Raw genomic sequence first — 27,643 nt, 5'->3', positions numbered from 1 at the left:
ATACGACCGCCGGTAGACTTTCTACGAACTGTACCCTTGCCTTCTCTTATATATAAAAAAAAGGGGGAAACTGTTGCAACTATTCTATTTTATTCGAAAGCTTTAGGCATTTCTATTTTTTTCTTACTGATATATTTTTGGGATAACAATTCATTAAAATAAGAACAAACTAAAAGATATGCATTAATTTTAAACTAGTATTAGTAAACAGGTAAAGAGATTAATATACGACAAATGTAACTATTCAAAAGGTTTAGTATTCTGAGAGAATCTAAACTTGTTCATCCTTATGCTCTTTCGCGGGAACCTTTTCCGTTTTTTGGTCAATGGAATTGCTCTTCACAAAGAATACTGCGAGGGTACCAATAGCCATAGCAATAGTAGCAAAAATCCAAATAGTTCGAAAGGCAGATGCAAACGTTTCTTCAATATGACCCTGTTCATCGGCTGGACGTTGCTGAATTTGTTGGTACGAGAGAGTAGCAATCGAACTATCGTGAAAGACACCTGTCACTCTTTGACTGAAAATTACCTCGCCTATAGTTATACCAATAGCACCTCCCATGTTTCGTATAAACATTAAGGTGGCAGTAGCCATGGACATTAACGAAGGGGGAAAAGCTGCCTGCATAGCAATCATGGGAGGCAAGAATAGAAACCCAGAGCCAAACATATAGATAGTGGTAAGGCCCATGGATTTGGAGAAGGAAGTATAAGCACCCAAAGAAATCAAACTTCCCATTCCGGCAGTGCATGCAATAGCTCCAATATAGAGTAATGGCTTGTAGCGACCCAATTTTTTCAGAACTATGCCAACTGAAATGGTAAGACAGCACAAAACACATCCACCAGGCAAGAAATGCACACCAGCCATAATGGGATCATCGCCTCGAATTCGTTGGAAGTACTGAGGAATATAATAAGAAAATAAATAATAATTAAGGAAATGCACGAAGGAACAAACGAGTAAACTAAGACTGTTTATGTTTAGGAAAAATGTTGAAGGCAACACAGCATTTCTTTTGGTATTAAAATCATATATGAAAGCAGTAGCCACCAAAACTGCACCAATAACAATGTAAGGCAAAACACCAGGACGAGACCAACGACCAGACGAAGCTCCTAAAGAGATACCTAACAAAAAAAGTACGACACCCGTAATAATGGTAATAAGACCAAAAAAATCAAACGTTTTGGAAAACTTACGGAAGGTTTGTCCCTGAACAGGTAATACCCTCAAGAAGAGAATAAGAGAAGATATGGCTATGCCACCTACTGGAAGGTTGATGAAAAAAATCCATCGCCAAGTGGTCCTCTGACATATTACACCACCTAAAATTGGGCCAAGGACGAGAGCCATGCCCCAAGCTGAAGCAACCAAACCAGTATATATAGGTCGCGTTTTAAGGGGGGTGATATCAGAAATGATAATGTTCACCAAAGATGTAATCCCGCCTCCTCCAAGGCCTTGTATGGCTCTGCAAACAATCAACATAATCATGTTTTGGCTAGCACCACTGAGAGCACTACCCAGCATGAAAAAGAAAACGGAAGCATAAAGCATGGGCTTTCTTCCTATGATATTAGAGAGAACACCAACGGCGGGAAGGATTGCATTTGTGGCCAGGGAATAGGAAGTACCGATCCAAAATGAACGAGAGGCATCATGAAAATGCTCCGAAATTGTAGGAAGGGCAACCGTGACAATAGTATTGTCTAGAGCAGCCAAAAAAAGTGTCAGGACGAGAGAGCTGGAACAACAATAAACATATTATTTTCGGGGATTACATGGACATCTTCATCTTTTTTTTCTTTCTCACTTGTATCGTCTCTTACTTGAACATTTGGACCACCTTTTTCATCAATCTCCTTCGAATAGTCAGACATATCAGAAGTATTCGGTGACAAGACGGCAGAGGAAGTCTTGTCTATCGAAGGAAAATGATTCCTTGGTATGTAATCTGTAGTATTTGAATCCGTAGAAACAGCGCTCGTTAAAGGTTTCTCGTTACTGGCAGAAGCATCTTCTTCGTAATGATCCCATGTATTAGTGGAAGGAATTGAATTATGCATCGTAGAAAAATACTAGAAATAAAATAAATTTCAATGAGAAGGGAGAGGTACTTATATTAATTCCAAAAAAAAAAAACACTGGTGACGAAACTACGGGTGAAATTGGTCAACTTATGGGTAGCAAAATTGCGAAATTAAATGAACGAATTGCAAGTTATTCACTCCCAAGGTAGTTAAAAGAATCGGTGAAATCCAAAAAGGTATATTTGACAAACAAGCAAGACCTGGTGATTCGTAAAGGAGTCTGTCTATTCAGTCCAAAGCGTAAAAACTATAGGAGTTTTTTCTATTAATATAAGTCGAGTTGCTTATATTCTTGTTTTAAGCCCTAGAAATAGACACAATGAGAATTGGCAAGTTGCTTTATCTTACAAGAAGCTCCTTTAGTATACAATGCAGCTACAACCCGATAATAAGGACGTAGTAGAAAGCACTGAACGAGTCTATTTCTTCCGAATTTCAATAAAGTAGGCTTTGTTTTTTAAAAAAGCAATGAGAAAGGTAGCGTATACACGAAGGGAGCAAATTTCTATGAAATGAATGAAGCGATTTTCTTGGCTGTCAGATATAAGTTTTTTAGTGAAGCAAAATGCCTTTATTTTTATGATTCTTTCGCCACTTGTATTTTCTTACCTTTTGACCCTAAGGTAAACAGAACAAGTAGAACCCGAGGGCAAAAAATTGCTTTCTGGGATTTCCAGTTATTGGTTTAAATTATCATATTATGTAAATTTTTACATCGTACTACATTTTATCAAACCCTTTAGCATGCTATTCATACCCAATAATACGATTTCCATCCTGGATGGAGAGATCACAAGGAAAAGAGTGTTCCACGGATCGAGGATTTACAATGCCTGTGAAAGTTTCTGTGATGATAAACGTAAAAAGAAAATTTTCGACAGAAACTTCCTGAACTCTAGTACCTGTTACAAACATTATTGGTATCCTCCAGTATCACATCATACTTTTTCCATAAAATTATCTGTACATATAATATTACTATATGGCTTTGCTTTTAACATGTATTAAATTTTGTAACATCGCGTAATAATTTGTAACGCATTTAGTCGTACTGCGGTATGAGACTTAATGGGTTTCTACGTATGTTCTTATTCACAGTCACCAATTGGCTTGTGACTTAACTGCGTTTTCTACCTGAAAACAGCAAAATCTCTGTGTCCCATTGAACTGAGTATTCTGTGAAACTACTGCGAAGAGAAATTAGTAGGAGTTGTTTCTAAATTTGTTCAAGGACTCGAGAGGGTATTTTATCTGCTGTGCGAAACGGACGAGCTTTGTAAAATGTCAAATGAAACATTTCCTTGGAAAGTTAGGACGAATGATTCGCATTCACTTACTAATAGTCCTGTTCCAAGAAAACCTAATCATGAAGCAATTTCTAGACTTCATTCACCATTGAATTCCCCTAAACTACAGCCGATCGGATCTCCTCAGACCCTGCGCAGAGTCACGTCTGCTAATGGATCAAATACATCCATGTATCCAAAGTGGTCTGGCGGTCTATCACTTTCTAGTAGTCGTGCTGCATCCCCAGCTCCTTCAGTGTCTGATCCCTATGGTAGCCTTGCTTTTGGCGGTGGTGTCCTAGGTGGCTCGGATGTCACAAGCAGGGGGAATTTTCCAAATCTTGCTTCGGAAACAAGCCCACAGGTTTCTACTCCCTCTCTTGTTTCTAGAAATGCCGCATTTATGGGAGATCCTTTTGCTCAAGCTGTCCATAATGCCACTAATAACATGGTTCCTTCCTTTCCGGAACCTTTACCATCTTCCGATGCTAATCCCTCAGAAGATGTTGAGGCCAATTCTTCTAAAAGTAACCCATCCTCCTCTTCGCAAAATCGTTCATTAATGACTCCCTCGAACCAGGCTCCTAATTCTGCTTCTGTAGAACCCGGCGAGGACACCATTCCAACAGCTATTGTTGTAAAAAACATCCCCTTTTCCTTAGAGAAGGACACTTTACTTGAAGCGTTCAAGCAACTAGGAATTCCGCGTCCCTACGCTTTTAACTATCACTATGACAATGGTATCTTCCGCGGCTTAGCTTTTGCAAACTTCTACCTCCCCGAAGAAGCTCAAGCAGTTGTCCAGGCTCTAAATGGCTATGAAATCAACAGTCGTCGTTTGCGAGTTGAATGGAAGCGCCAGTTACCTGCCGCTGAGCGTGAAAAGGCCGAAAAAGCCAAAAAGCGCCAGGCAGAGGAACGTCGTAGGAAGCATCAATACAAAACGTTTGAAGTAAGCTTCAAAGATCAGGGTTTGGATCTCAACAACACTACAACCCTAGAAATATACAGTCGCCTTTTACTTTTTGCCAATCATTGTCTACCTGGTAATGAACTTGTTTTTGAAGCTCCTTCAAAGGATCACACCATCTCGAATGCTGTGCGAGCGTTTGCGTTACATTTTGACTTGGATTACTATGTTCAACCAAGTGCCGAGACGATAAAGTTGACCGTAACACAACCAGCGAAAAAGCCTTCTGCTGTAAGTCACTCTCAACCTTCTTCACCGGGCTTCCGCCGTGCTTTGCATGCTCCTATGGCATCGCGATTCTTGCAGGAACATGCACTAAACGGAATAAGAAGTGCTCCAATCACTCCTCCACCCAGTTTTACCTCGCTAGTAAACCCTGTACGATCCGTTGATGACAAGATTTATGGTAATGATTCTCCTTTACGACAGACATCTACGTTAAATACTCCTTTGCATCCGCGAAACGAGTCTCACTCAATCCTAAAGTCACCTTTTGGATTTCCCAATAATTGAGTAATTTACGTTTCATAAGATCTCCTTTTTGCGGTATTGCTAAAACGCTTTGTCACGATTTACCTACTGCCTTATCAATATTCGATATTTTATGCTTTTGATAATTAAACGATTTTGGCTTGGTTTTGAGTCCCTTTTTACTGATTTATTTGGATGAATTTACTTTCAGTGTATATGAAATATAATACTTTTGTGAAAAAGGCACGCTTCTTTATGTTTTATCTGTCTTTTTACTTTCTATGCAACTTGTCATCGATTTTCTCTTAGAAACACGCGTACTTTGCTGCGCTCGTTTTGTTTACCATTGTTCTAAAAGTTTTGATTTCCAGTAATTTTAACAATGTCTTTGGGTCTTTGAGTGCTACTTTGGACCTTTTATTACATTCAATGTAATACGCTTTTCTTGTTATAATGAAAGAATGAATTATGATGTTACGAAATGTTTTCCACTATAATTCATCAATTGTGAAGCTTATTTTAAAGATTTTTATGATAATTTATGTTTTAATTAAATCTATCAGCTCTTGTATTTTTTATATTACCAAAACATAAAAGCTTTTTCGCTCATGTAAAAGTAATATATCAAAAAATGCTCTAAAATTCGTTCCACTTTTGTAAATGGATTACTGTAAATCATGTTGTATCCCTGGGCTTCGTTATGTTTTGCCAAAAACATATATTTAGTGTCATTACAATACTTCATAAGATCCAAATTTGAAGGGAACAGAGATTCATTTGCTTTTCGTTGATTTTTGATAAACTAGCCTTGTAGTTGAACTTCCTTAACAACAAAAGCTGTTTACTTGTGTTTTCTGTTGGAAAAAAAGGATTTGTTTGCCAAAAATGGTAAGTGCAACGTGAGCAAGACATGGAAATTTAACCATTGGGAGTAGTTTGGTGGAGGATTTTTTTCAGAAGATTATAATGGGCTTTCTATGATGTCTCATTTACGCTCAGCGTTTGAAGACCCTAACCAAAAATTCGATGCTCATTATCGATGCTACCCTGCCAGTATGATGCCTGGAGAAAAAGGAGTTAATGTAAATTATGGTGGAAAAGGTACGTGATATTTTTGACATGACGAAGGGCATCATTCAGATGCTGCATATAATAGTGCATCTTTGGAATGTGCTTACTCCTTAAGAAATGCATGTTGCTAACTGTCTAGTGATTCTTCCTCCCTCTGCTTTGGAAAAATTGTGTATGTAATTCGCATACAACGGCTTAGAAAATTGGTTTCTCTAACATTGTTTTAGCTCGGTTGAACGTTAGCTATCCAATGCTATTTGAATTTGAAAACGCTGCTGCCGAAAAGAGGACTCATGGTGGTGTGCTAGAATTTATTGCAGAAGAAGGAAGAGTGTATTTTCCTTATTGGGTAAGTTATCGATGGATCGTTCGTGCTAATATCCTTTTTATAGATGATGAGTACATTGGATTTGGAACCAGGAGACATTGTGCATGTTATTAACACGGACATTTCTCAAGGCAGCTTTGTAAAACTACAACCTCAGAGTGTCAACTTTTTGGATATAAGTGATCATCGAGCAGTATTGGAAAGCGCACTGCGAAACTTTAGTACGCTTACAAGAAATGATATCTTTGAAATCCTGTATAATGGCGAAATTTTTCGAATTAAAGTCATTGATGTCCAGCCAGACGATTCTCGTGGTGTAGTCTCGGTGATTGAAACAGACTTGGTTGTCGACTTTGAGACGCCAGTTGGGTATGAAGAGCATTTACAAGAGAAGGAGAAAGAACGTGTCGCATCCATTAAGGGGACAATGGTTAATAGGATAAAGTACAAAGATCTTGTTAAGCAGGGTCAAGCTTCTACTATGATGGGAACGGGTTCCAAGTTGAATGGCAAGCAGGTAAAGGAACAAGATCCTTCTGAAATTGACAATCTAAACAATCTGGAAGAACAAGAATGCCCTGCTCCTTTGAATTTACCGATTGGCACCTACTTTTTTGGATACCCCTACAAACCACCTGCTGGAAGCGAAGAAGATGTTCCTGAAAAACAACCTCATACCTTCCACGGTGCAGGTACCTCTCTTCGTGCATCCCGTAATGTTGAAAAAGGTCGAGGAAAGAAAACATCTTCTGGTTTGAAAAATGATCCCATTAATGTCGACGCTTAATGACCCTAGTTTTCAATGATTGTAATTGGTACTTTTCATGAAAATTTATGATCTTTGCATGTCTTTCTCTAAATCATTTTGGTGCAGTTTACTTAAAATGCCCTAGATGTCCCTCGAATGTTTTCATACTAGGGAACAGTTCCATGAATAATAGAAGAAATCTCCTATAATAAATACAAGTTTAAGTCAGAATCTACCATATATCTTTTGATTTTTTCAAGTGATTAGTATTTAAAAAATGATAAACATAGATGGTATTCGTTCTGCTCTGCTAAATAAATTAGGAATACCGTTCATGTCTAACTGCCAAGGAACACATGACTGATCAACTCGAAACGAAAACGGAATGGACTAACGTCCACTATAAGTAGGTCTTTTTTCTTCTTTCTTCTTTTCATTTTAGCGACATTACATGTAATGTCCTTAACTTACTGTAGTGTGACCTAACCTATGTTGGAGTGACTGCTTTTTGGATGAATTAGTTGTGTAACACAACACACGAATAAACTCTACAGCTTCCAAATGTCTGTTGCATCCAAGGTATGAAAGAAAAGTCGGTAATGGTTGATCATGAGGAATTCCGAGAATGTTTACGCGGTGGTTTTAATCAGATTTGTTGCTGGTTTACGAAAAGATAAGAAACATATCTGGTTTCTGCCGAAGTAGACTGAGTTACTGTTTAAACGTAATGGTTGGAAATCCAAGTAATTCGTAGATTAAATGTGAATTTATTTAGGAAATGACGCTAAAGTCAGGATTGCTGATTAGCAAAAGAAATTGAAATAGACCATTACCGAACAACTATAAGAATATTATTTGGACAGTAATGTATTAACCAATCTTATAGAACCTCTTTGACCTCCTCGGAGAGGAGACTCCCGCAGCAAACGCTGACAAGAAACCCAGCAACCGTGAGAAGAAGGAATCTTCTTCTCCTATGCCTCGTGAATTGGTTGCTCAAAACAATTCCTCCAAGAAGCGTGATCCTAACCAACCTACCCCTCGTGAACGTACCGTTGCTAAGAAGGCCGATCAACCTCGTAGACCCCGTCGTCAACCTCAAGGTAATGAAGCTTTCATCCGTGAAGGTAGAGAGGCTCGTTCTAACAACTTGAGCCACCCTGTGGACTCTGCTGGTGCTCCTACTGCTCGTCGTCCTCGTCGTGGCCGTGAGAACGACCGCCGTAGCCAAACCGGTGTTGTTGATACCACCAAGCAAGTCAACCGTGGTTGGGGTGATGCTATTCAATCCGAACAAACCGCTGATGTTGCTGAAGATGAGGGTAACACCCCCTCTGGTGCTAACACCCCCGTTCTTAACGAGGAAGAGTCTGTCAAGACCCTTGATGAATTCCTTGCTAGCCGCAAGTCTACTGCCAAGCCCGTTGGCCGTAAGGTTGAGAGTATTGACAACGCTAAGCCCCTTGAAAAGGGTGAGCCTGAAGACCTTTTTGCCTCTGTTAAGAAGAACACTTCTAAGAAGAACAACACCGCCAAGGAATCTAAGCCCAAGAAGGTTGTCCTTGACATTGAGCAAACCTTCACTACTCGTCCCGCTCGTGGTGGTGGTAATGCTCGTGGTGGCCGTGGTGGTTCTCGTCGCGGTAACAACTCTGCCCCCAGAAACCAAACTTCCGCTCAAGCTCAAGCTCCTCCTACCCTTTCTGAAACCGACTTCCCTGCTCTTGCTTAAATGATTTGAGCCGGTATGAGAGCAGCACCGTTGCAACATGGAGCGTTTTATTGGTCTTGGATGATTTTTGTTGTCAAGCGCATTCAGAAAGGTTAATGTATCTTACAACCCTTTTTTTGTCTTTTCATTTGAGTACATATCACTGGTTTTGTAGACTCGGCAATGGTTTTCGTTTTGTACCTTCATGTTGATTATAAAATATGCACGGAAATTTTTTGTTGTGTGTCTTTTTTCTGCTGAATGAATAGACAAGGTCTTGACCATGTCTAAAATAGTTGAAGTATAAGTGTCAAAAAAGTTTTTACTACATCCTACAAAGTTTCTGTTGTATTGAATGTAGTAATTTTAGTAGATAAGTAGTGCGTAACATGGAGTTTTTTATTCACGTATTCACGCAAGATTTTAAAATAGATTACATACCTAAATTAACTAGGTGTTGTAGCGCAAGTAAAGAGCCTGGGAAATAAAAAACCACAGATGAAATGAATGCTGTGTTTTCAATAGACTTAGAAAAAAATAAGTAAAAGAGAATAACCGTTGGTTTAAGAAAAATTGATTTGATGATATGATGTCTTGTGTTCACATTCTTTTGAGACTAGTCATTTCCATCAAGGAAAGCAAGCATCAGATTTTTATTACGACGAATTTTTTTAATGTAATTCCTAAAAAGGTCAAATTGTTTGTCTACATACATTCATTTCAATGTCCTGATTTTTATTTATCAACGTAATCCTTCTTTTGTTTACTAAGGAACAATTGACATAAATCCATCGTTATAATGTAAATAAATGACTGAAAAAAAAGAACTAAATTTGAATTTAGAGATACAAAAACATTTTAAGCCGTGTACATGGTACAAACAAAGAGATGTCAATTTTTCGTTTGCAACTAATAGAAACGATGGCTGTTGTCAGTTATGAAAGACTAAAGTGCTTGAATTTCTTCTTGTTGCGTAAAGAAGATGTCAGAATGTTCGATGAAAACATGTATTGTAAAATCTGAAGTAAGAAAACAGATAGATGGTAAAAGTCTTTAAAGGAATGCATCATCTTTGAAACATCATTATTCTATGTGGTGATGTTTGTGGAGCATACAGATCGAGACACTTCAGTAAAAAACAGAACATATGCTCATGAAGATCAAATTTACATCAATTAACTTGCTAACATGCATGATTGGGACCATAAATATAGGATCAAAGTTGGGTTAGATACCTTGAGGTATAGTCGATAATTTGATTCCAAATAAACATCAGCGAAATCTTCGTACCTTTTTTCCATCTCATATTTATTCCTAGTAGTCTGACGAGAACTTGAAATCTATCAACAATTTTGTAGACTCAAAGTCTGACCTTTGTTAACTCAACACTTAAAAAAAATAAAACGAAAAGAAACAAAAGCGTCTTATCGTTCATGCGATAATTTAGTAAACCCCACATTGGAATTATAATCCAAATAAATGAAACCAATTAATTAAATTCCATCCAAAAGTAGGCATCAATTCATTCAAAGAAGATGCAGTAAGCTATTGCATTGCGTTCATAGGTTCATTTGTTTTGTGTCACATACTTGGCTATGTACAAGATTGAGAAGATATAGTAAAAGAAAATGCTCTTTGACTAAGATGTTTAAAAAACGAATGAGAATATTAACTCAAAATGCGATTTACCAGTATAAGTGACTTTAGACACTCAATGGTAAATTCCATACGACATTTCAAATTCCTATAATTCTTTGTCAAACCTATTGAAACACTTACTTTAAATTGTACTTTGTTTATCTATTTCTCATTAAATACCGTCAAGCATCTACCGGTTTCGTGGAAAATTGGTAGTACATAACGAACTAAAATTGCGCTTTATTTCCAATCCTTGAGATCGAATAATTCTTTTATTTTTTATAGAAGCTTAGAATACGTACATAAAGCTCTTTTCCGTAAGGATTATTCTTTTTCGAATACGACCAGCTGTTAAACGAGTTCTTCGTCTCCATCGCACCTTGGAATTTGATCTAACATTCCATTCATAGCCGAAATGGATCGAACAAGTATCTCAATTAGTATTTTGTCTTGTCTCTGATCTGTTATGATTTGACAAACGCGCTCTTGTATTTATTGTTTATTTATTTTTTCATACTTGGTGGTTTGTTTATGCTTCAAAAAACGCGCGCGATGCGTACTGTTACTCGTGCCTGGGTAACAACTACGAGTCGCCTCGCGCACACGAAACGCCAAATCTTCAGTAGCGCGCTGCTTGAAGCGCGACGCGTTGCGTCTTCGTATATATACTGAACATCGTCAACGCTGTATCTTGGGCGAATTTTGTTGAAACAGCATTGTGTGCACTTCTCGTAAAATATATACTTGGGATTTTCTTATTTATTGAAATTGTCTTTGTTTGACCTGATAAGGAGGGATTGAACCAGAATGGACTCATTTTTGAAGCCTTCAACGCCCAAGCACAGGCATCCAGATGGGGAAACCCGAACTGCTTTAGGAGAAATCAATGCTCAAGAAGAAGATATGGAGGCAAATCTTCCTGTCACACCTTTACAAACAGCTCCAGGCAAGGAAAACGCGGCTCCAGGATCAGTTTCTTTCAATTCTATTCGACCTCATAAGGACATATTGCCGTTAGGAGAGCACAAATCTCCTTTGAGTGAACGGTGTGCACTCAAAGACCATGAAAGTAAAGAAACGAAATCTGTTCCTTGCAAAAAACGTCCTTTGTTTGACCAAGAAGCAGATACGGCCGCAGATGTTGAAACAGAAGAAAACGTAGCCGAATCTACTGAATGTCCCACAAGATCCCATGATATAAAAACCTGTGCTGAAAATCTTCGATTGCGCTTGCAATTGGCCATGTACAAAGTTGAAGTCAACCAACTATATTCCCCTTTGCGTGATTTACCTATCGTTGTAAAAACCAAGCTCCATCATTTACCCAACACACCTTGTATCACCTCCGTCTGGAAACAGAAAACGGTTCCTTTTAATCCTGTACCTTCCCCTCAGTTCTGTGAAGATAGCTTTTGTACGGATGACTCGCCTACCAAGATAACACACTCTAATCCCAGGAACACTCAAACGCGCAATCTCTTTACTCCTCAATCATCTGGCCTGGATGATCTTGTTGCTAATAATCAAACTCCATCTCCTTTGAAAATCCCTCATCACCCTATTTCGAAATCATCTTCATCTCATTCCCTTTGGGCTCGCCATGGCAAATTGACCAGAAGCGTGTCCCTTCTTAATGATCGCACACCCAAACGAATTCGTCCCCGGTCTCTTTCTAAAAGCTATTCCACTCCGTTAAAGGCTTACAAAGTTCCTGGGAAGTCGCCAGCTAGCAACTCCTTTACAGGACCTCCTACACCAATCTCTATCACAAACACGCCCGAAAATTCATCCGAAAATACATCTTACAAAAATCAAAGCATTTACAATAGCACACCTGTCCAAATGCATGCTCCAAAAAGACGTTTATCTGATTTTGGAATGCTAAGGTAAATATACACATAAGAAATGCTTCCTAATTTCACAACGTATGTCATTTTCTCTTTGTGTTGTTCCCCTTACCTCGACTTTAGTTTCCGTACGTGTTTTCTATTTACTACGTTATCCATATTTTAATTATTTTTTTGGTCCATATATACATATATTTATATATATTATGTTCACGTTCTTTTCACAATCTTTGATTGTACTGCTTGATTTCTAATTTACAGCTGTTGTTCACTTTCATCAAGAATAAAAATTTAAACTGAACATTTTGCTTCTTTTATATCTAGTTTGTCAGTAATGAACACTATGACATCCAGTCAAAGTCATCCCCTCCATTGCAAATCCAAGGCTTCAAAACATTCCGAACCAATATCTTAGCTCCTTCTCGATCAGTATTTGCTTGTTTCCAACTCTCATAATTACTTAGCTCCGAATTAACTTGCTCAACATTTTGAAAAGTGCGCATCATAGCCTTTTTGGAAATTATTGTTTGCGAGCGCTCAGTATCCTTTGCCTTTTTACCAGCTAAAATACCATTATGGATAACCTGAGTCGAGTTCATTTGATCTCCGAGCCATATTAGAACGCTTGTACTAGTTGCGGTACGCATACCTGGTTTAACCATTTTCGAGAATGGGTATCGTAGTTTCGTTGTTAATACTTGAAAAGGATGAAATTTATAATCTCCAGAGGCTTGATTTATGAGTCCCATACATCGACCGGAGGGCCCGAACGCTCTTTTCATTGAAGTCTGGATAACCACGTTTTCCGGAAGCACCAAGGAAGTTATGTATATTGGCTCAATAAGCAAACTTGTTTGTGCATTCAAAATGGATAAAAACTGTTTGGATGAAAGCTTGTCTGAACAGCTTTTACTCCAACTGAAAGGAGAATCAGCACGGCCGGGTTTAGTTCGCACAATACCCACTTGGCCAAAGTCTGCCCGGCCACGCATGGGCTGATCTGCTAACGATTTCAGGTTCCAAGGTTCGCTGTTTTCTAGGCTGTTTGCTAATAGCTCCATACTTGCATCACCACACGGACATTCTGAAACATATAGATGAAGTTTCAAATTTCGACGTAAACAAAACTTTCCCCCGTCTTTCTTTTCAAGGAGCCATGCTTTACTCGGTTCATCGTTGTATAATCTACAATGTTCTAATAAAACTCTTTGATTAATAAAACATTAGTAACATATTCTAATGAAAGCTTGTTCATACCGATTAAAGCACCGTAAAGCCAATACCTCAGCGTGACAGTCATGTAAAATGCTACCAAATTGATTTGTCTCGATTTTTGAGATTGGTGTACTGATGCAGTTTGTAGTTAGTGAGTGTTTCTCATAATTTTGAAGTTCTCGAAAAACTTTCAGAGATTAGATATACCATTTGACGCCGGTTCTAGGATAATGTTAGTTTGAATTTGAATTTATATATCACATACGATAAATTAATACAGGTGAATTTTCTTGCATTCATATCTTCTAGGACAACACCAGCCAAGGTAGTCCATTCATGAACTCCATTTGCCCTTACAATAGGTTTTCCATGAGCTGGAAGACGTTCATAAGCTTCCAAAACACATTGAGCGATTGTGTCTGGCGTTTCATCTTGTACCAACCCTGCAGGAATCCATTTGGAGTTCATTATATTTTATTTCAACAAAAAAGGAATATTTAAAAAAATGAAAAATAATAAAAATCAACTTATTGTAAATTAGTGGACTTAGTCATATGCAGCCGAATACGCTTTCGAGCCAGAGCCAGCTGAGTATTCTATAGCAATAAAGATTAAAATATAAAAGAAGAAATGCAAAGTTTATAAAAAATCAAAGGAAGTTGTGTTTCTTTGGGAAGCTTCAAAACATTTCTCTTATGTTGGTGAACCAGGTCGACGAAGATACTCTGCCAACCGCCAAAATCATAAAATGTCGCTTTTTGGTCAAGCTACTACACCAACTGTTTCTTCTGCAACAGGTGACCTTAAATCAGATGTTGAGGTATGCTAAAATTTAAAGTAGAATCAAAAATCACTGACAAATAAAGGTTCCACAACCTCCAGAAGATTCAATTTCAGACTTGGCATTCTCACCTCAGGCAGATTATTTGGCTGCTTCCTCTTGGTATGTTTAAAAATTATAAGATACATAACAGTGTTCTGTTTGTCCTGTAGCCTAATGAAGAGTTGAGCATGGAAGTACAATTATTGTCGTGACCATATACTGTGCATGATCGTGTACAAATAAAACACAAGGATTTCTAGGATTTCTAATGCATTTGCATCCTAGCAATTGATGATTTTATTTACACCATGTTTGGAAGGTTTTCTATGCTTTCACTCAATTATCGGACGTATACAATGCTTTGAACTAGAACTCTATTTTAACACATAATAGGGATAGCAAGGTTCGTATTTATGAAGTTCAATCGACTGGTCAATCAGTAGGTAAAGCCTTATATGACCATCAAGGTCCTGTTTTGAGTGTTCATTGGTCGCGTGATGGAACGAAACTTGCTTCTGGAAGTACCGATAAATCAGCAAAAGTCTTCGATATTCAAACAGGACAGAACCAACAGGTTGCTGCTCATGACGATACTATCCGATGCGTCCGTTTCGTTGAGAACATCGGTAGTACCCCTATTTTAGCTACAGGTTCCTGGGACAAAACTTTAAAGTACTGGGATCTTCGTCAGCCAGCTCCTATTGCTACCGTTAATCTTCCTGAACGAGTTTATACCATGGATTCTGTTCATCCTTTGCTTGTTATCGGTACTGCTGAGCGAAACGTTTGTGTCGTGAATCTCTCTGAACCTACAAAGATATTTAAAGTAGCTATGAGTCCTTTGAAATTTCAAACTCGAAGTATCGCATGTTTTGCCAAAGCCGACGGTTATGCAATAGGTAGTGTTGAAGGAAGGTGTGCAATTCAAAACCTGGATGAAAAGATTCAAAAAGAAAACTTTAGTTTTAGATGCCACCGCACACAGGGAACGGGAACATCCGATGTTTACAGTGTGAATTCTATAGCCTTCCATCCCCAATACGGAACATTTTCTACAGCTGGATCAGACGGTACCTTTAGCTATTGGGACAAGGACAGTCATCAACGTTTAAAGAGTTATCCCAACGTCGGAGGTCCGATTGCTTGTACGGCCTTTAATCGTACTGGTGATATATTTGCTTATGCTGTTAGCTACGATTGGAGCAAGGGCCATTCATTCCATACCCCTCAACATCCTAACAAAATCATGTTACATCCTGTTCCTCCTGAAGAAATGAAACCACGTCCTAAAAGAAGGTAATTAATGGTTCCTATTTTATGCATCATGCAAATCAAAATTATAATTCAAATTTCGGCTTTACTTTTGACTGATCTGTTAGGTATACAGTAAGTCATCGCGAAACCACTTAAGGTTATAAAGAAGAACAAAAAAGATCACATCATTATTTGTATAACTAAATCTTGATGGCTGCTGCGGGTCAACCTCAAAGCAGTATAAAGACAAGTTTCATGTTTAGTAATTTGACCTTGGAAACTGCGCAGTCTATATACACAATTTTGGCGATGTGATGTGATCCTTGATGGTTTACAAATACATATTCACGTTCATTACATTTGAAGACGCATAACTTAGAAAGGGGCGACTACTTGATTTATTTTACGACGAGAATATATTATAGAATAGATTGCAATAAGTGAGTCATAATTAAATGGTTATTAGCAGGAGTAATAAATTTTAAACCACTTATTATGGTTTAGATTGTAAGTCTGGGGAGGTGGATGAAATATCAATTACAGGATCTGTATTTTTTGATCGGAATACTTCAGAACGTTGTGAGGCTTTTTCAAACCAATCGTTTAAGACAGCTTGATCAAGTTCATGACCGAGCTCAAGATCTGATTTTGTGAAGACAGCACCCAATGCTTGTGCTTGATCGTGAGCTATACGTTGTTGAATCTCTTGTTTGGCTCTCAACTTGTAAAATTCTTGCCTAGCTTCATCGTAAGCACTTTGCACATCCATTTTTTTATATTGCGTTAACCACATAGTTCGTTGGACGACGTTTTCACCCGAAAGCGCTTTTCTGGGTTGATCTGGTTGACTCCAATCACAATAAAGATGATCATTACCATCATTTTCAGCAATAATTTGAGGTCTAGCTAGTTCCCATGGGTGGTCTTGGTAAAATTTCTTACGAAGTCTGTCTTCAGGCCAGTGAATGGACTGTGGGTGATGCATTTCCTTATTGCCATTTTTTCCTTTTCGAGCTTTCGACGAGTAGAGCGGAGTAATTCGTTTCAAATACTGACTAACAGGGGGATATTTAGCAACGGCGCTGTACCAAGAAGGCATTCCCACCCATGGTTTTTTTGCTTGTGCTGCAAACTTGCGGAGAATGGAATTTGCTTGATGCTTTGACATGCTGCCAGTAGGAAGAAAGGAGAGTGCGAATAAATTCTTGGATATAAGATATTAAAGAAAAAAAAAAGCAGATGCTCGAACACCTATATCAACAATAAGGATCCGTTTTTAAGCAAAAGACATGAATAAATCTTTTGTAGAGATATTGAGATGAATAGAACCAAAAGATACAGGAAATTATAAAGCAAGCAAAAAAATTATAAGAAGGACGTTAAGAAAACAAATGTCTTCCTCCTCATATACAGGTTGTGTTTTCTTATGAATGTGAAGTTGAAGGGTAGTGAAGTGACGATGTTACTCGGTTTTGCTTCGAAATAAAACAAAGACCAATTGGTTACTATAAAGAGCAAAAATCATTTTTTTATATGTACAAACTTTATCTTGTTGCATTGGAAATTGCATTGAATCCAATTTTTAAATTTTAATTAATTTATCCAATCGCGAGATGCTGCTATTTCAAATTGGTTCTTTCCTCGTCACTTTCTCTTTGGTTTAATCTTGGAAATTGACAGTCTAAAATAAAATTGAAATAAACTGGTTAGGGAAAACCATATCTCGGACATATTGCTGCACAGCATGAAAAGCTGCGATGCTGAAGAATTTTTTATAAACAACTCACTAATGAATGTGAATTGTTGCTTTATGCAAAGCAGTACCAAGCTCAAATAAATAACAATAACAGAAACAATAAAAACAAAGTGCAAAGTAATATAGGGCTCTTCAAAGTATCACCATCAACGTTTTGCTAGGACATGAGAGCACCAGCAATCGCCGACTCGCCCATACTTTCAACTCCTTAGACTTAATAATTCTTATTTTCAGTGATTAGTTGTGTAAAAAGATGATATTATACCAAAGACGAAGGTCGAAAGACTTATCATTTCGACTGAATTTGATTCCGAATTTAACACCTTTTACCAGAGTCACGACGCTTCCAAAAAAAAGCAAAAAATAATGCAAATTTTGATCTTCCTAGTTATAAAAAATAACGAAAATATTTCTGAATGTTGTCTTTTTGCTAGTGAAAGGTATAAACAAATGAAAAAACAATGTTACCTGCACAGGAAAGCACAGGTGTCTGATGGAGCCATCCTTTCCTAACACCAGAAACCAGAGTCCTTTTTAAAAGTCATTAATCCCTTGTTTAATATACTTTTTTGGGGGACAGTACTGGATTAATGACATGAATGAGATAAATTGTCAATTTTTTACAGTGGAATTTGAATGTTCGTGTCATTAATACTCATGAGAAAAAAGCAAAGCGCTTTCGGCGGATTTTGACATTGATATTCATAAGTTATAAAATCATATACCCCTCTCTTAAATTTTATTAGTCGTGTTTTAGCTTCACAAGTCAGACTTCTGCTATAGGAACACACATTTCATAAAGCTCCCCATTTCTGGGGATAGTGATATACTGGGTTCCTGAAAAAAGAAATGCAAAGATACCAAACATCCTTACTTTCTGCATGGTTTCGGCATGTACGTTCCCAGCAAGCTGTATCAGTTTCTTGGAGATACCACCTTAACAGCAAGTATTGGCATAGCGCACCTTTCCCATTTTCTAATAATGATATGCATCCCAATTTTTTGTTGACAAAGACACCTGAGCCGCTTGCTGATGCACAGTCTACGATTGTTAGACCTGCAACATATATTGAACCAAGCGGACTTGCTCATTTTCTTTCAAAATATCCTTTTTTCCAAAATACAGATCCCGAAGATGTGTCTGAACTCGTACAGAAAATGGAAATTTTAAGTCATTATATATTAGATACCCCATCTCTGCGGCAGTTTTCCAAGGACGAAAAGAAAGAATTTCAACAATGGGTTTATAACTACATGACCAACTTGATAACCAAATCATCAAAATTGAGCTTTAGTGCTTACCAGCGTCTTAGTCCTTTGGCCTTAACTTATGTTACCGGTTTGTGGGCAAAAATAGCTAGGGAAAAGAACTTATATGAATTCCTCCACATGATTTTACTTCGTTTTTTAGAGAGATTCTCTGCCTTGGATCTGACACACACAGCTTCTATGTATTCTATTATGAAAAACAGTTGTTGGAGTGACTCGTCGTTATCAAATATGTTAAAATTACAATACTTCAAGTCGTTGTTGCTTTATCATTTGCAGCACCGGAACATACCAATGCCGCAAGAGACGTTATACACTCTTAAAAAAGCCATATTTTCAAAGAAACAGAATTCAGCAAACATGGTCCCTATCTCGTTTCCCCGTGATTTACAATTGAACCATGTATTTGATTTTCTTACTCAACTAGCCGCCTCTAACAATGAAACCTTCTGGGCAAACCAGTTACACAGATTATGGATCGACGCTGGCGTGGGTCCATTACCAAAGCACTCTTTTATTTCTTTTCTCCAGTTATATTCAAGACACGGACTTTTAACAAAGATGCAAAACCTACTTAATGTCCGTGACCATACTCAGTACCTCCATGACCATCGCGTTTTGTCAGCTTTTAACAACTGCTTTGCTAGATCTGTTGATCCGCTCTTCATCCATGTCACAATAAACTCTTGGAGTAGCCATTTTGCAAAACGTTATGAGATGTACTTACCATATATATACAAGTTTTGCATGCATTCTTTCCTAAAACAAAAAGAATTTCAGAAAGCAGTTATGTTTTTTACAAAAATCCCCCAGAAGTATCTGATGGAAGCTATAGTAGCTCAGCTATTGAAAGCACTAACTGGTGCTCGCCAATTTCATGATGTGCTGTCCATCTTTCATACGTATTATTCTGGTGATACGTTATTCTTACTAAAAAACAAGAAATTATTAAAAATGGCTTGCAAACCTCCAAGGTATATATTTGATATTCGGCCAAAGTCCTTACATGCTTCTCCCACGGCTAGCACCGCGTTGGCAGTAGCCATTTGTTACGTGCTGAATAATGCAACGGAAGTTTACAATGTATTGAGGGAAGCTTTATCGTATTCAGAGAAAAGGGTGCCGTTCCATTATAAATCTTACCACGTGCTGTTTAATGGTGTGCTAAAATTGCCATATACGAGTCATGAATTGATAATTCAATCCTTTTCATTGTTGAAACTAAGAAGAAGATCGTATTTGGAAGAGAGAACTGAATTTTATAGTGTTCTGCTTTCTTACTTCGTTACTAAAGGTGATTTCCCTCACGCGCTTCAAGTTATGCATATTCTGTCACGGAACAAAAATGGGTTAAGTATACACACATGGAATTGGTGGCTCTTGTCTTTGGTACGATCCAAGCTCTATGATCGAGTAGTTCGTGCGTGCTGTGAGTTTCAAAGTTCTAAGGTTCATTCAAACGAGCGAACTAACGAAATCATGTCAATGTTGCCCAGTGTTTACCAATCTAAGTTGAAAGAACTGAAGTTGAAGGGATAGGATACCTTTATATATATATATGTTTTTTTTTTGGAAAATGCTTTGCAAAAGAAATTAGAAGTCACCGAAGAGATCCTCTAGTGAAGTATGTTTGTTGTTTGAATGCATGGCTATTGGATAAGAATTGTGCATTTAAAATTATGTGTTTTCTTTATCTTTTTTTTTTTTTTTAAAAAAAAAGGGTTTGTTCACTTAGTTACGCTGGATTCATCTACGTTCTTTACCTTGTAACACCTTTTATTTTACGTTTTTGTTATGTACAACTGTTCGTTTATGCCATCACCTATCTACTTAATAAAACGGCTTTTCTCAAAAAATTCTTATAACACTTAAATAAACAGGGAAGTAAGTGACTGGATATAAAAGCCATTTACCAATGTTTTTACCAACCGTTTAATAGACGCATTTTAACAACATTTTAACTATACTCCATAATATGATATCCTGTATTTCTAAATTTTCAATTTTCATGAACAATAATTTGACTGCAGCTCCCATGAAAATAGATCAAAAAGTTATAGAACATGGAAAAGAGCAATTAAAATTAAGTGAAGATTATGATTCTGCGCGAGCCGACGACATAGAACAGTCTAGTTTTAGAAAACTAAGGAAGCATTCAAATACGGTGACATTTGCTGAATCTCTGAAAAAGTTTCGATATTCTACTAGAAGCAGCAAAGTTGAAGGACTAAAACAAGAAGAAAATGAGGGTGACGATTACAATGACGATCTCTTGAATGGTGAAAAGAATGGTTTGCGAGTATCTATTTCTCAAACTAAAAGAAAGCGCGCACGAAATGCTACAGAGGTAGACAAGGATTATAATAAAAAGGGAATCAACAGAAGAAATACAAGAAAGGATCAAAAGGACGCGTTGTCCCAGGAATTGCCAGGTGTTCCCGATCATATACGTGAAAATCCTTACGCTATCCTAGTTGGCCTGAATCCTGGGTTAACTTCTTCGTTACGGGGACATGCATATGCCTCACCGAGCAATTCCTTTTGGAGGATGATGAACAAGAGCGGTATATTGGAGAAAGGGGTTGAATTCACATATGAGAACGATCAAGACCTTCCAGCCCATGGTTTAGGAATAACAAACATTTGTGCTCGGCCATCGGCTAGCGGTGCAGACTTAAGCAAGGAAGAATTCCGTGAGGGTGCTTTCATATTGGAGGAGAAAGTTCGTAGATATCGTCCAAGAGTTGGCCTCTTTATATCCGGGAAAGGAATTTGGGAGGAAATGTACAAGGCTACCACTGGGAACAAGCGGCTCCCAAAAGAGTTTCAGTTTGGCTGGCAAGATGATACTTTTGGGGGCTCTCGAGTGTTCGTCGCTATAAGCTCAAGTGGGCGAGCTGCTGGATACACTAGTGCTCGGAAGCAAGAACTTTGGAATGAATTTGCTAAAGAGGTGAACATGGCGCGTGAGTTTGATAGAAAGATACGGGAGAGTCCCAAATCATGAAAAGTCTCTCTTAGTTGGACGTTGGACACTTTTGTCATAGTAAATGAATGCCATGGTGAAGCTACGACTTTGGAATTACATACTCTTACCAAGGGACTGATTATTTTTTGAACCAATTGCTATATTCTCAACTTTCTCTACTTTTTCTACCAGATGTCTTTAAAAGCCATTAGAGAAGTGGCACATTTCATAATGAATCTTACGCTCTCTATTTATTACTTGATTTTTTTAATTATATTTTTGTTAATTTATTTTATGTTTTATATTGTTCTCATTAATTCTTACTTGATTTTTTTGCCAGTAGTTAGTTCCTACTTCACTTACTAAAGGATATGTCATGCTGACTAACGGTGTTATATAAACGAAGCTGACAGCATAATATTCTCCCAAAGCCAGTATCTTTGTGTTTTCTATATAAGTTCTCCTTTCCTATAATATACCAGTTATTTTGTAATTAAGACAACAGAAGTTACAAAACTTTTTTTTTACAACAATTCTTTTCTTTAATAATTGAAACCATGGAGTCAATCGACAAGACAGCAACTAAAGCCGCTTGGGTTTACAACACTAACGGACCATATCGAAACGTGCTCAAGCTTGACAAGGAGTTCCCAAGTGAAACCAGCGAAGATTTTAAGCCTGATGACATTCTGGTGGATGTGGTAGCTATGAGCATCAATCCTGTTGATTACAAGCTGATGCAAACGTATAAGTTTATAGGAAAGCTCGGTTTTAAGTATCCTGTCATTCCCGGTCTTGACTTTGCTGGAAAGATCGTGGCCACAGGTCCTGACGTTAGGGGTTTGAAGGTAGGTGATCATGTTTGGGGAAAACAGGCCGTACATCGTTATAGGCAACAAGGAGGAACCTTGGCAACTCGTATCCTTACTGATACCAAATGCGTATACCCTCTTCCCGAATCCGTTAGCTTCAACGATGCCGCTGCTTTCGGCGTTGCCGGTCTCACTGCTTGGGAGGGTTTGGTAGAGCATATGAAAATTAAACCAGGCCAAAAGGTAGTTATTGTCGGAGCCAGTGGTGGTGTTGGAACATTTGCCATTCAGATTGCAAAGGCTCTCGGGGCTGAGGTAACCAGCATCAGTTCGACGCAAAATCTCCAGTTATGCAAATCCTTAGGAGCTTTCCATACCATTGATTACAAATCCGAAGACGTTGTTGCTAAATTAGCAGAAACTGGTCCTTACGATTTTGTTTTTGACCTGATTAATGACAATGGTCTTTACCGTGCTTCCTCTAAATTTATGAAACTTGGAGGATCTTTCTACGGTATTGCAAGTGACATATCTTTGTCATACATTGGCAGTGTCATGTCCCGCAAATTGCGACCTAAAATCTTGGGAGGCAGCTCTCATCCTTACCAAGATTTCATGCTCGCGTCTGCACCAAAAACTATCAAGGAGTTCTCGGAATTTGCTGTCGCTAACGGGATTAATACTGTTATTGATAGCGTTTATGACTTTGACCGTGCTCTTGATGCGTTTGATCGTTTGGCTTCTCATCGCTCTAAGGGCAATGTTGTCATAAAGATGGATTAAATGTATACAAATGCCGTCTTAATTATATATGAATGGATTGATAATTCCGTTTATAGTGTATGAGGACATATTTTCAGGTTTCTATTATAATATAACATACGGCTTTTCTTTATGATGTTTTTTACGTTTGAATGCCGAAGAATGACGATAATTTTTACTGAATGTTTAGAGGATTAATGATATATTGCTAAGTTGATAATCATGCCTTCTGTAGTTTGTTCATTTTGAAAAGATTTTTTAAGAGTTTAAGCTATAAGCGTAAGAGGTTGGTTATACATATCTCGATACAGCTTTTAAAATGAGAGTATCTATGCTATATTTCTAGTCGATAGCAAGACATTTTTCGTCGTTTACCAGAAAAACGTATTAATCTTTAGTTTTTTTATTAAAAATTGGAGTGAACCAAAGATCATATTGTATTCAAACTTGTTACGATAATGAATAAGTGCGCCTGCTTATGACAGCTCAGTTTTCCAAGCTTTTCAATTGCAAGCTGCGAATAAAGTACTTTTGCAATATGGATTTAGTAAAATATTTCATTGCATGTTGAGTTCGATACCATCTAAACTACTGAAAAAAAAATAGTAATGATATATCCCAGGGATTTGATTCACTACGCAAATTTGTTTGAAGAATTTACTTGATTAGATCAGTCAAATACTTCGATTTGAAGATTTTCCAAGTTATTTTTTTACCAAATTTGTAATTAATAACAAATCCTTTATTTAAACTATACTCTGTCTTCTGTCAACCCTGTCATTTAACTTGTTTGTCTATTCATTACATTACTGATTGCTTTTTGTTATATGATAATCGTATTAAATACATAAGTAATATCGTAAAAGCAATATGAAATATCTCAAGTACTGTCTTGTTGTCTGTAAGATGAATACATACTTGAGCGTTCAACTGGATACGATACGATTATCATATTATCACGGCAAATAGTAAGTAAGTAGACGTAAACAAAACCAAGAAACTACTAGAATCAATTCAATACACAAAGTGCTTATTATATAATAGCAAATCATAATTTGATATTACTATAATGGATTGCTGCTATTACGAAGGATATTAATTTTGTTTGTCGAATGAATATTCCTTTCTACGACGATAGACAGTTTAAGAAAAATAAACAAAATAACTGCTTGGATCCTATGGACGAATTGCTGCACGAATCCATCTCTAAAGTATGTATCCTCCTATATGATTATATGCCGACCAAATTATATCATATTTGACATATTGCACAAGGTAAAATTAGCTCCGTAAGCGACGGCATCCTTAACTTATGCAGTCAAACAGACACAAAAACTACAACCTCTTTATGATTTTTCTTTATTTTCTTGGTTAGTGTTTGTGGTTTATTTACGCTCAACAGGTATTCTCATCATATGAAATATATATTCTAAGCGCCCGGGTATAATATAAACAAAAATACGTGTAATGATGCGACTCATTGACGTCAAGCATATATCAGTATGAGTTCATAATATCTGCAGCATGAAAGATTTAAATGAACATTCATGTCTCACTGTAAAGGCAATTCTAAATAGAAAATAGAATACCAATCAATATGTATCCAAGTAAGTTACGGACAGCTCTTATTTCCTTAATAGTTAACTAACCATGAATCCAGTGTCCTTAGCTAGTGAACGATATGGAAATACCCTTACAAGAAAAGCTTGGGTCTACAGTAGCCCAGGAGAACCACAGAATGTTCTTAGGCTTGTCAATGGATTTCCTGGTTTTAGAATTGAACAGTTAAAGCCAGGAGATGTTATCGTCGATATCGAAGCTGTGAGCATTAACCCAGTTGATTATAAACTCATGCGAACCTACCAATTGGTTCATAAGGCAATGCAAAAGCCACCTGTGATTCCTGGATTCGATTTTGCCGGAAAGGTAGTCAGTACGGGCCCGAGCGTTACTGGCTTGAAAGCAGGCGACCGTGTTTGGGGTAAACAGTCTTTATCTCTCCAAAAAAATCGAGGAGGGACCCTTACGAATCAAATCTGTTCGAATGTTAAATGTCTGCATATCATACCTGATTCCATCAACTTCAATGATGCCGCTGCTTTTGGCACTGCCGGTGTAACTGCTTGGGAGGGTTTGGTAGAGCATATGAAAATTAAACCAGGCCAAAAGGTAGTTATTGTCGGAGCCAGTGGTGGTGTCGGAACATTTGCCATTCAAATTGCAAAGGCTCTCGGTGCAGAAGTAACCAGCATCAGTTCAACGAAAAATATTCAGTTATGCAAGTCCTTAGGAGCTTTCCATACCATTGATTACAAATCCGAAGACGTTGTTGCTAAATTAGCAGAAACTGGTCCTTACGATTTTGTTTTTGACCTGATTAATGACAATGGTCTTTACCGTGCTTCCTCTAAATTTATGAAACGTGAAGGATCTTTTTTCGGTATTGCAAGTGACATATCTTTGTCATACATTGGCAGTGTCATGTCCCGCAAAATGAGACCTAAAATCTTCGGTGGCAGCTCAAACGCTTACCATGATTTTCTCGAGCAAGCGACGCCGGAAGCTATTAAAAACTTTTCTAACTTTGTTGCTAAGAATAAAGTAGAAACTGTTATTGATAGCGTTTACAATTTCGACCATGCCCTTGATGCCTTTGAGCGTGTTGCTAGTCACCGATCCCAAGGAAACGTTATTGTTACAGTCAATTAACGCTTTTCTTACTTGTATATATTTTTTACTTTCTTTATTACCAACGTTATGCAAAAGCTTATGCCTTGTTTATGAACTTTTTGACTACGATATATTTCTGTGTGGACGAGAAAACAGGACCGATGAAAGCGGTTAGAAGTATACTGAATTTCCTATAATTAACGTTTTGCATCGGTCCTCTTATGTTCATGAGATGTATGATTTGCAAAATACTTCCTTTGACTGTTTCAACAAAATTATATGTATATGTATATATATATATACATATATATATTTATTCATATTTATATTTATATATTGAATTCATGTTCATAAAAAATTCCATTCAGATTAATAAAAATGGCATGTGAAATTTGGTAGATATAAACTTCAAGGAAAGTGCGTAGTGACAGTAACGAAGGTATTTGCAATACAGTAGATCCAAACTTAATGATAATTAACACTTTAAGATTGAGAAGCAGAATTTTCGGTAGAAGGAGGTGTTGAAACACTTGTGTTTGCCATTGCTGCAGTAGAGGCGGCAATCTTTTCTTCCAAAGCTCTCAGCGCTTCTTCGCGTGCAAGTAATTGACGTCGTTTCTCTTCAATTTCGCGTTGCACAGACAACTCAATTGCCCGTAATCTATCTTCTCGTAAAACTTGGTCTTGTTGATTACCTGAACTAAGATCATTATAGGAACTATCCATTGCCAAATGCGAAGCAGACAACTTTTCGGTACGATATGACTCGTACAACTGATTGTTCGTTATCGATTGCAAGTCCTCTAAATGAGTTGAAAAAATGGCAGAACGCAAAGCTAAGAAGTCTGAATGAGATGGATTATCCACATCGACAACACCCCAAGGGTAGACACGTCCACGAATTGTATTTCCACCAATTTCGACTAAACGATCGGAGCTAACTATTGCAAATGGCATTTTGGAGCGCAAACTCTTGCTCAAAGAAACCAATGCTTCTTCATCTTCTTCCTCATCATAAGGAAAATTATACACGGGAATATGATAATATGCAATATCGTCAAGGATCATTTTCTTGGTTTCTTTAAGCTCCTCAGCTGTCAAAGAATCTGCCTTTGCAATCACAGGAATCACGTTAACCCGAGGCGCAAGTCGCTTCATCAATTCAATATCTAATTCTCTAAGGCCATGACCTGTGGGTGAAATGAAATATATGAGAGCATGAACGCGCTAAAGCTGGTTAGTCTGATAAAATATTAATTAGACATACTTCATCACTAAACTTAGCGTTCCGCTTAATTCGTGTTTCTTCTTCCAAGACATTGTCATATTGACTTTCAAGATATTGAAGAATTATATCAAAATTATTTTCATTATCGATGGCTTCATTAAAATGAGGAGTGTCCAGAACTGTCAAGCTGATTCTAAAGCCGTCCTCCAATACAATATCTAGAAATTGTCAATAACCAAATTCACAAAAAGATGGGATATTCATAAAGCAGCAGGTCTTGGAAGCAATGATAGTTGCGACGAATATTTTAATAATAAGTTTAGCTCATCGCTTTCCTTTATGAATTAAATATCTTACGCGTTCCGTTTCTGTACTTATTATAAAGTCTCTATCCAAAAGCTGCTTTCGCTTTTAACCTTACCAGTCTGATAGGGAACGATCTCTACTGGAGACATTGAAGCCGCCATTGAAGGATCGAAATGGGTATTGTCCTTTTTAATCAATGGTTTTTCACATAAAGTGTTCACAAAAGCCGATCTTCCCAGACCGGCATCTCCAACAACGAGCAAATTAAAGGGAACTCCTTTCTTGGATGTTTTCTTAGCCGTACGCATTTTCTTACCAAATATATACGACGATTCTTGAAAAACCAGTGTTTGTGAAAGAACAAAACGCGTCCCATTCTCATGGTGCTTTGCACCATGAGAAGGTAACGAATT

General features: G+C 37.6%; 13 protein-coding genes across 13 annotated transcripts; 9 read left to right on the top strand and 4 right to left on the bottom strand.

The window, feature by feature from the left end:
- Nucleotides 1–134: 134 nt before the first annotated feature.
- Nucleotides 135–3,017, bottom strand: SOCG_00561 (inner membrane transport protein yieO). The gene is made up of 2 exons (XM_013162981.1): nucleotides 1,821–3,017; nucleotides 135–1,716 (listed from the first exon to the last, which is right to left on the bottom strand). Exons 1-2 carry the CDS (start codon nucleotides 2,071–2,073, stop codon nucleotides 272–274), a joined length of 1,698 nt encoding a protein of 565 aa, XP_013018435.1. The 5' UTR covers nucleotides 2,074–3,017; the 3' UTR covers nucleotides 135–271.
- A 194-nt stretch (nucleotides 3,018–3,211) lies between these two features.
- SOCG_00560 (RNA-binding protein Cip1) lies at nucleotides 3,212–5,368 on the top strand. Its single transcript, XM_013162980.1, has one exon. The coding sequence runs from the start codon at nucleotides 3,379–3,381 to the stop codon at nucleotides 4,864–4,866; it is 1,488 nt and encodes a 495-aa protein (XP_013018434.1). The 5' UTR covers nucleotides 3,212–3,378; the 3' UTR covers nucleotides 4,867–5,368.
- Nucleotides 5,369–5,791: 423 nt separating this feature from the next.
- Nucleotides 5,792–7,016, top strand: SOCG_00559 (Cdc48-Ufd1-Npl4 complex component Ufd1). Its single transcript, XM_013162979.1, has 4 exons — nucleotides 5,792–5,925; nucleotides 6,011–6,067; nucleotides 6,123–6,244; nucleotides 6,288–7,016. The coding sequence occupies exons 1-4, from the start codon at nucleotides 5,802–5,804 to the stop codon at nucleotides 7,008–7,010; spliced, it is 1,026 nt and encodes a 341-aa protein (XP_013018433.1). The 5' UTR covers nucleotides 5,792–5,801; the 3' UTR covers nucleotides 7,011–7,016.
- A 479-nt stretch (nucleotides 7,017–7,495) lies between these two features.
- SOCG_00558 (serpine1 like protein) lies at nucleotides 7,496–9,021 on the top strand. The gene is made up of 2 exons (XM_013162978.1): nucleotides 7,496–7,550; nucleotides 7,858–9,021. The coding sequence occupies exons 1-2, from the start codon at nucleotides 7,533–7,535 to the stop codon at nucleotides 8,701–8,703; spliced, it is 864 nt and encodes a 287-aa protein (XP_013018432.1). The 5' UTR covers nucleotides 7,496–7,532; the 3' UTR covers nucleotides 8,704–9,021.
- Nucleotides 9,022–9,239: 218 nt separating this feature from the next.
- On the bottom strand, nucleotides 9,240–15,602 carry SOCG_00556 (tRNA specific adenosine deaminase). The gene is made up of 5 exons (XM_013162976.1): nucleotides 15,430–15,602; nucleotides 13,648–15,383; nucleotides 13,590–13,604; nucleotides 13,425–13,514; nucleotides 9,240–13,373 (listed from the first exon to the last, which is right to left on the bottom strand). Exons 2-5 carry the CDS (start codon nucleotides 13,848–13,850, stop codon nucleotides 12,509–12,511), a joined length of 1,173 nt encoding a protein of 390 aa, XP_013018430.1. The 5' UTR covers nucleotides 13,851–15,383; nucleotides 15,430–15,602; the 3' UTR covers nucleotides 9,240–12,508.
- SOCG_00557 (negative regulator-MBF) lies at nucleotides 11,128–12,210 on the top strand (the record flags this gene model as incomplete). The annotated part of the gene is made up of 1 exon (XM_013162977.1): nucleotides 11,128–12,210. One exon carries the CDS (start codon nucleotides 11,128–11,130, stop codon nucleotides 12,208–12,210), a length of 1,083 nt encoding a protein of 360 aa, XP_013018431.1.
- Nucleotides 14,082–15,961, top strand: SOCG_00555 (RNA export factor Rae1). Its single transcript, XM_013162975.1, has 3 exons — nucleotides 14,082–14,202; nucleotides 14,249–14,325; nucleotides 14,599–15,961. The coding sequence occupies exons 1-3, from the start codon at nucleotides 14,131–14,133 to the stop codon at nucleotides 15,503–15,505; spliced, it is 1,056 nt and encodes a 351-aa protein (XP_013018429.1). The 5' UTR covers nucleotides 14,082–14,130; the 3' UTR covers nucleotides 15,506–15,961.
- SOCG_00554 (ribosomal protein subunit Rsm25) lies at nucleotides 15,842–16,903 on the bottom strand. The gene has a single exon (XM_013162974.1). It carries the CDS (start codon nucleotides 16,625–16,627, stop codon nucleotides 15,953–15,955), a length of 675 nt encoding a protein of 224 aa, XP_013018428.1. The 5' UTR covers nucleotides 16,628–16,903; the 3' UTR covers nucleotides 15,842–15,952.
- A 775-nt stretch (nucleotides 16,904–17,678) lies between these two features.
- SOCG_00553 (uncharacterized protein) lies at nucleotides 17,679–20,449 on the top strand. Its single transcript, XM_013162973.1, has one exon. It carries the CDS (start codon nucleotides 18,065–18,067, stop codon nucleotides 20,021–20,023), a length of 1,959 nt encoding a protein of 652 aa, XP_013018427.1. The 5' UTR covers nucleotides 17,679–18,064; the 3' UTR covers nucleotides 20,024–20,449.
- On the top strand, nucleotides 20,384–21,735 carry SOCG_00552 (uracil DNA N-glycosylase Thp1). Its single transcript, XM_013162972.1, has one exon. It carries the CDS (start codon nucleotides 20,460–20,462, stop codon nucleotides 21,489–21,491), a length of 1,032 nt encoding a protein of 343 aa, XP_013018426.1. The 5' UTR covers nucleotides 20,384–20,459; the 3' UTR covers nucleotides 21,492–21,735.
- Nucleotides 21,736–21,839: 104 nt separating this feature from the next.
- Nucleotides 21,840–23,288, top strand: SOCG_00551 (peptidase). The gene has a single exon (XM_013162971.1). It carries the CDS (start codon nucleotides 22,010–22,012, stop codon nucleotides 23,045–23,047), a length of 1,038 nt encoding a protein of 345 aa, XP_013018425.1. The 5' UTR covers nucleotides 21,840–22,009; the 3' UTR covers nucleotides 23,048–23,288.
- An 808-nt stretch (nucleotides 23,289–24,096) lies between these two features.
- SOCG_00550 (trans-2-enoyl-CoA reductase) lies at nucleotides 24,097–25,982 on the top strand. Its single transcript, XM_013162970.1, has 2 exons — nucleotides 24,097–24,633; nucleotides 24,687–25,982. The coding sequence occupies exons 1-2, from the start codon at nucleotides 24,624–24,626 to the stop codon at nucleotides 25,733–25,735; spliced, it is 1,059 nt and encodes a 352-aa protein (XP_013018424.1). The 5' UTR covers nucleotides 24,097–24,623; the 3' UTR covers nucleotides 25,736–25,982.
- Nucleotides 25,924–27,639, bottom strand: SOCG_00549 (septin Spn3). Its single transcript, XM_013162969.1, has 3 exons — nucleotides 27,346–27,639; nucleotides 26,964–27,142; nucleotides 25,924–26,923 (listed from the first exon to the last, which is right to left on the bottom strand). The coding sequence occupies exons 1-3, from the start codon at nucleotides 27,536–27,538 to the stop codon at nucleotides 26,180–26,182; spliced, it is 1,116 nt and encodes a 371-aa protein (XP_013018423.1). The 5' UTR covers nucleotides 27,539–27,639; the 3' UTR covers nucleotides 25,924–26,179.
- Between the last annotated feature and the right edge of the window lie 4 nt (nucleotides 27,640–27,643).

The sequence above is a fragment of the Schizosaccharomyces octosporus genome (assembly GCF_000150505.1).
Source record: "Schizosaccharomyces octosporus yFS286 unplaced genomic scaffold supercont6.2, whole genome shotgun sequence".
Classification (NCBI taxonomy): Eukaryota; Fungi; Ascomycota; class Schizosaccharomycetes; order Schizosaccharomycetales; family Schizosaccharomycetaceae; genus Schizosaccharomyces; species Schizosaccharomyces octosporus.
The sequence above is the reverse complement of the archived record's forward strand: the minus strand, read 5'-3'. Positions and strand labels throughout refer to the sequence as shown.

Excerpts from the sequence above, each read along its gene's own strand:
- SOCG_00555 (XM_013162975.1), top strand. The coding sequence starts at position 14,131 with ATGTCGCTTTTTGGTCAAGCTACTACACCAACTGTTTCTTCTGCAACA. Across the intron at positions 14,203-14,248 it reads ACCTTAAATCAGATGTTGAG|GTTCCACAACCTCCAGAAGA; the intron begins GTATGCTAAAAT and ends TGACAAATAAAG. Across the intron at positions 14,326-14,598 it reads TATTTGGCTGCTTCCTCTTG|GGATAGCAAGGTTCGTATTT; the intron begins GTATGTTTAAAA and ends AACACATAATAG.
- SOCG_00553 (XM_013162973.1), top strand. The coding sequence starts at position 18,065 with ATGCAAAGATACCAAACATCCTTACTTTCTGCATGGTTTCGGCATGTA.
- SOCG_00560 (XM_013162980.1), top strand. The coding sequence starts at position 3,379 with ATGTCAAATGAAACATTTCCTTGGAAAGTTAGGACGAATGATTCGCAT.
- SOCG_00559 (XM_013162979.1), top strand. The coding sequence starts at position 5,802 with ATGATGTCTCATTTACGCTCAGCGTTTGAAGACCCTAACCAAAAATTC. Across the intron at positions 5,926-6,010 it reads TGTAAATTATGGTGGAAAAG|AAATGCATGTTGCTAACTGT; the intron begins GTACGTGATATT and ends TTACTCCTTAAG. Across the intron at positions 6,068-6,122 it reads CTCTGCTTTGGAAAAATTGT|CTCGGTTGAACGTTAGCTAT; the intron begins GTATGTAATTCG and ends ACATTGTTTTAG.
- SOCG_00552 (XM_013162972.1), top strand. The coding sequence starts at position 20,460 with ATGATATCCTGTATTTCTAAATTTTCAATTTTCATGAACAATAATTTG.
- SOCG_00556 (XM_013162976.1), bottom strand. The coding sequence starts at position 13,850 with ATGAACTCCAAATGGATTCCTGCAGGGTTGGTACAAGATGAAACGCCA. Across the intron at positions 13,374-13,424 it reads GCTTTACGGTGCTTTAATCG|AGTTTTATTAGAACATTGTA; the intron begins GTATGAACAAGC and ends TATTAATCAAAG.
- SOCG_00551 (XM_013162971.1), top strand. The coding sequence starts at position 22,010 with ATGGAGTCAATCGACAAGACAGCAACTAAAGCCGCTTGGGTTTACAAC.
- SOCG_00549 (XM_013162969.1), bottom strand. The coding sequence starts at position 27,538 with ATGCGTACGGCTAAGAAAACATCCAAGAAAGGAGTTCCCTTTAATTTG. Across the intron at positions 27,143-27,345 it reads GATCGTTCCCTATCAGACTG|ATATTGTATTGGAGGACGGC; the intron begins GTAAGGTTAAAA and ends GACAATTTCTAG. Across the intron at positions 26,924-26,963 it reads ACGCTAAGTTTAGTGATGAA|CGCGTTCATGCTCTCATATA; the intron begins GTATGTCTAATT and ends AACCAGCTTTAG.
- SOCG_00561 (XM_013162981.1), bottom strand. The coding sequence starts at position 2,073 with ATGCATAATTCAATTCCTTCCACTAATACATGGGATCATTACGAAGAA. Across the intron at positions 1,717-1,820 it reads TCAAGTAAGAGACGATACAA|ACAATACTATTGTCACGGTT; the intron begins GTGAGAAAGAAA and ends TGGCTGCTCTAG.
- SOCG_00554 (XM_013162974.1), bottom strand. The coding sequence starts at position 16,627 with ATGTCAAAGCATCAAGCAAATTCCATTCTCCGCAAGTTTGCAGCACAA.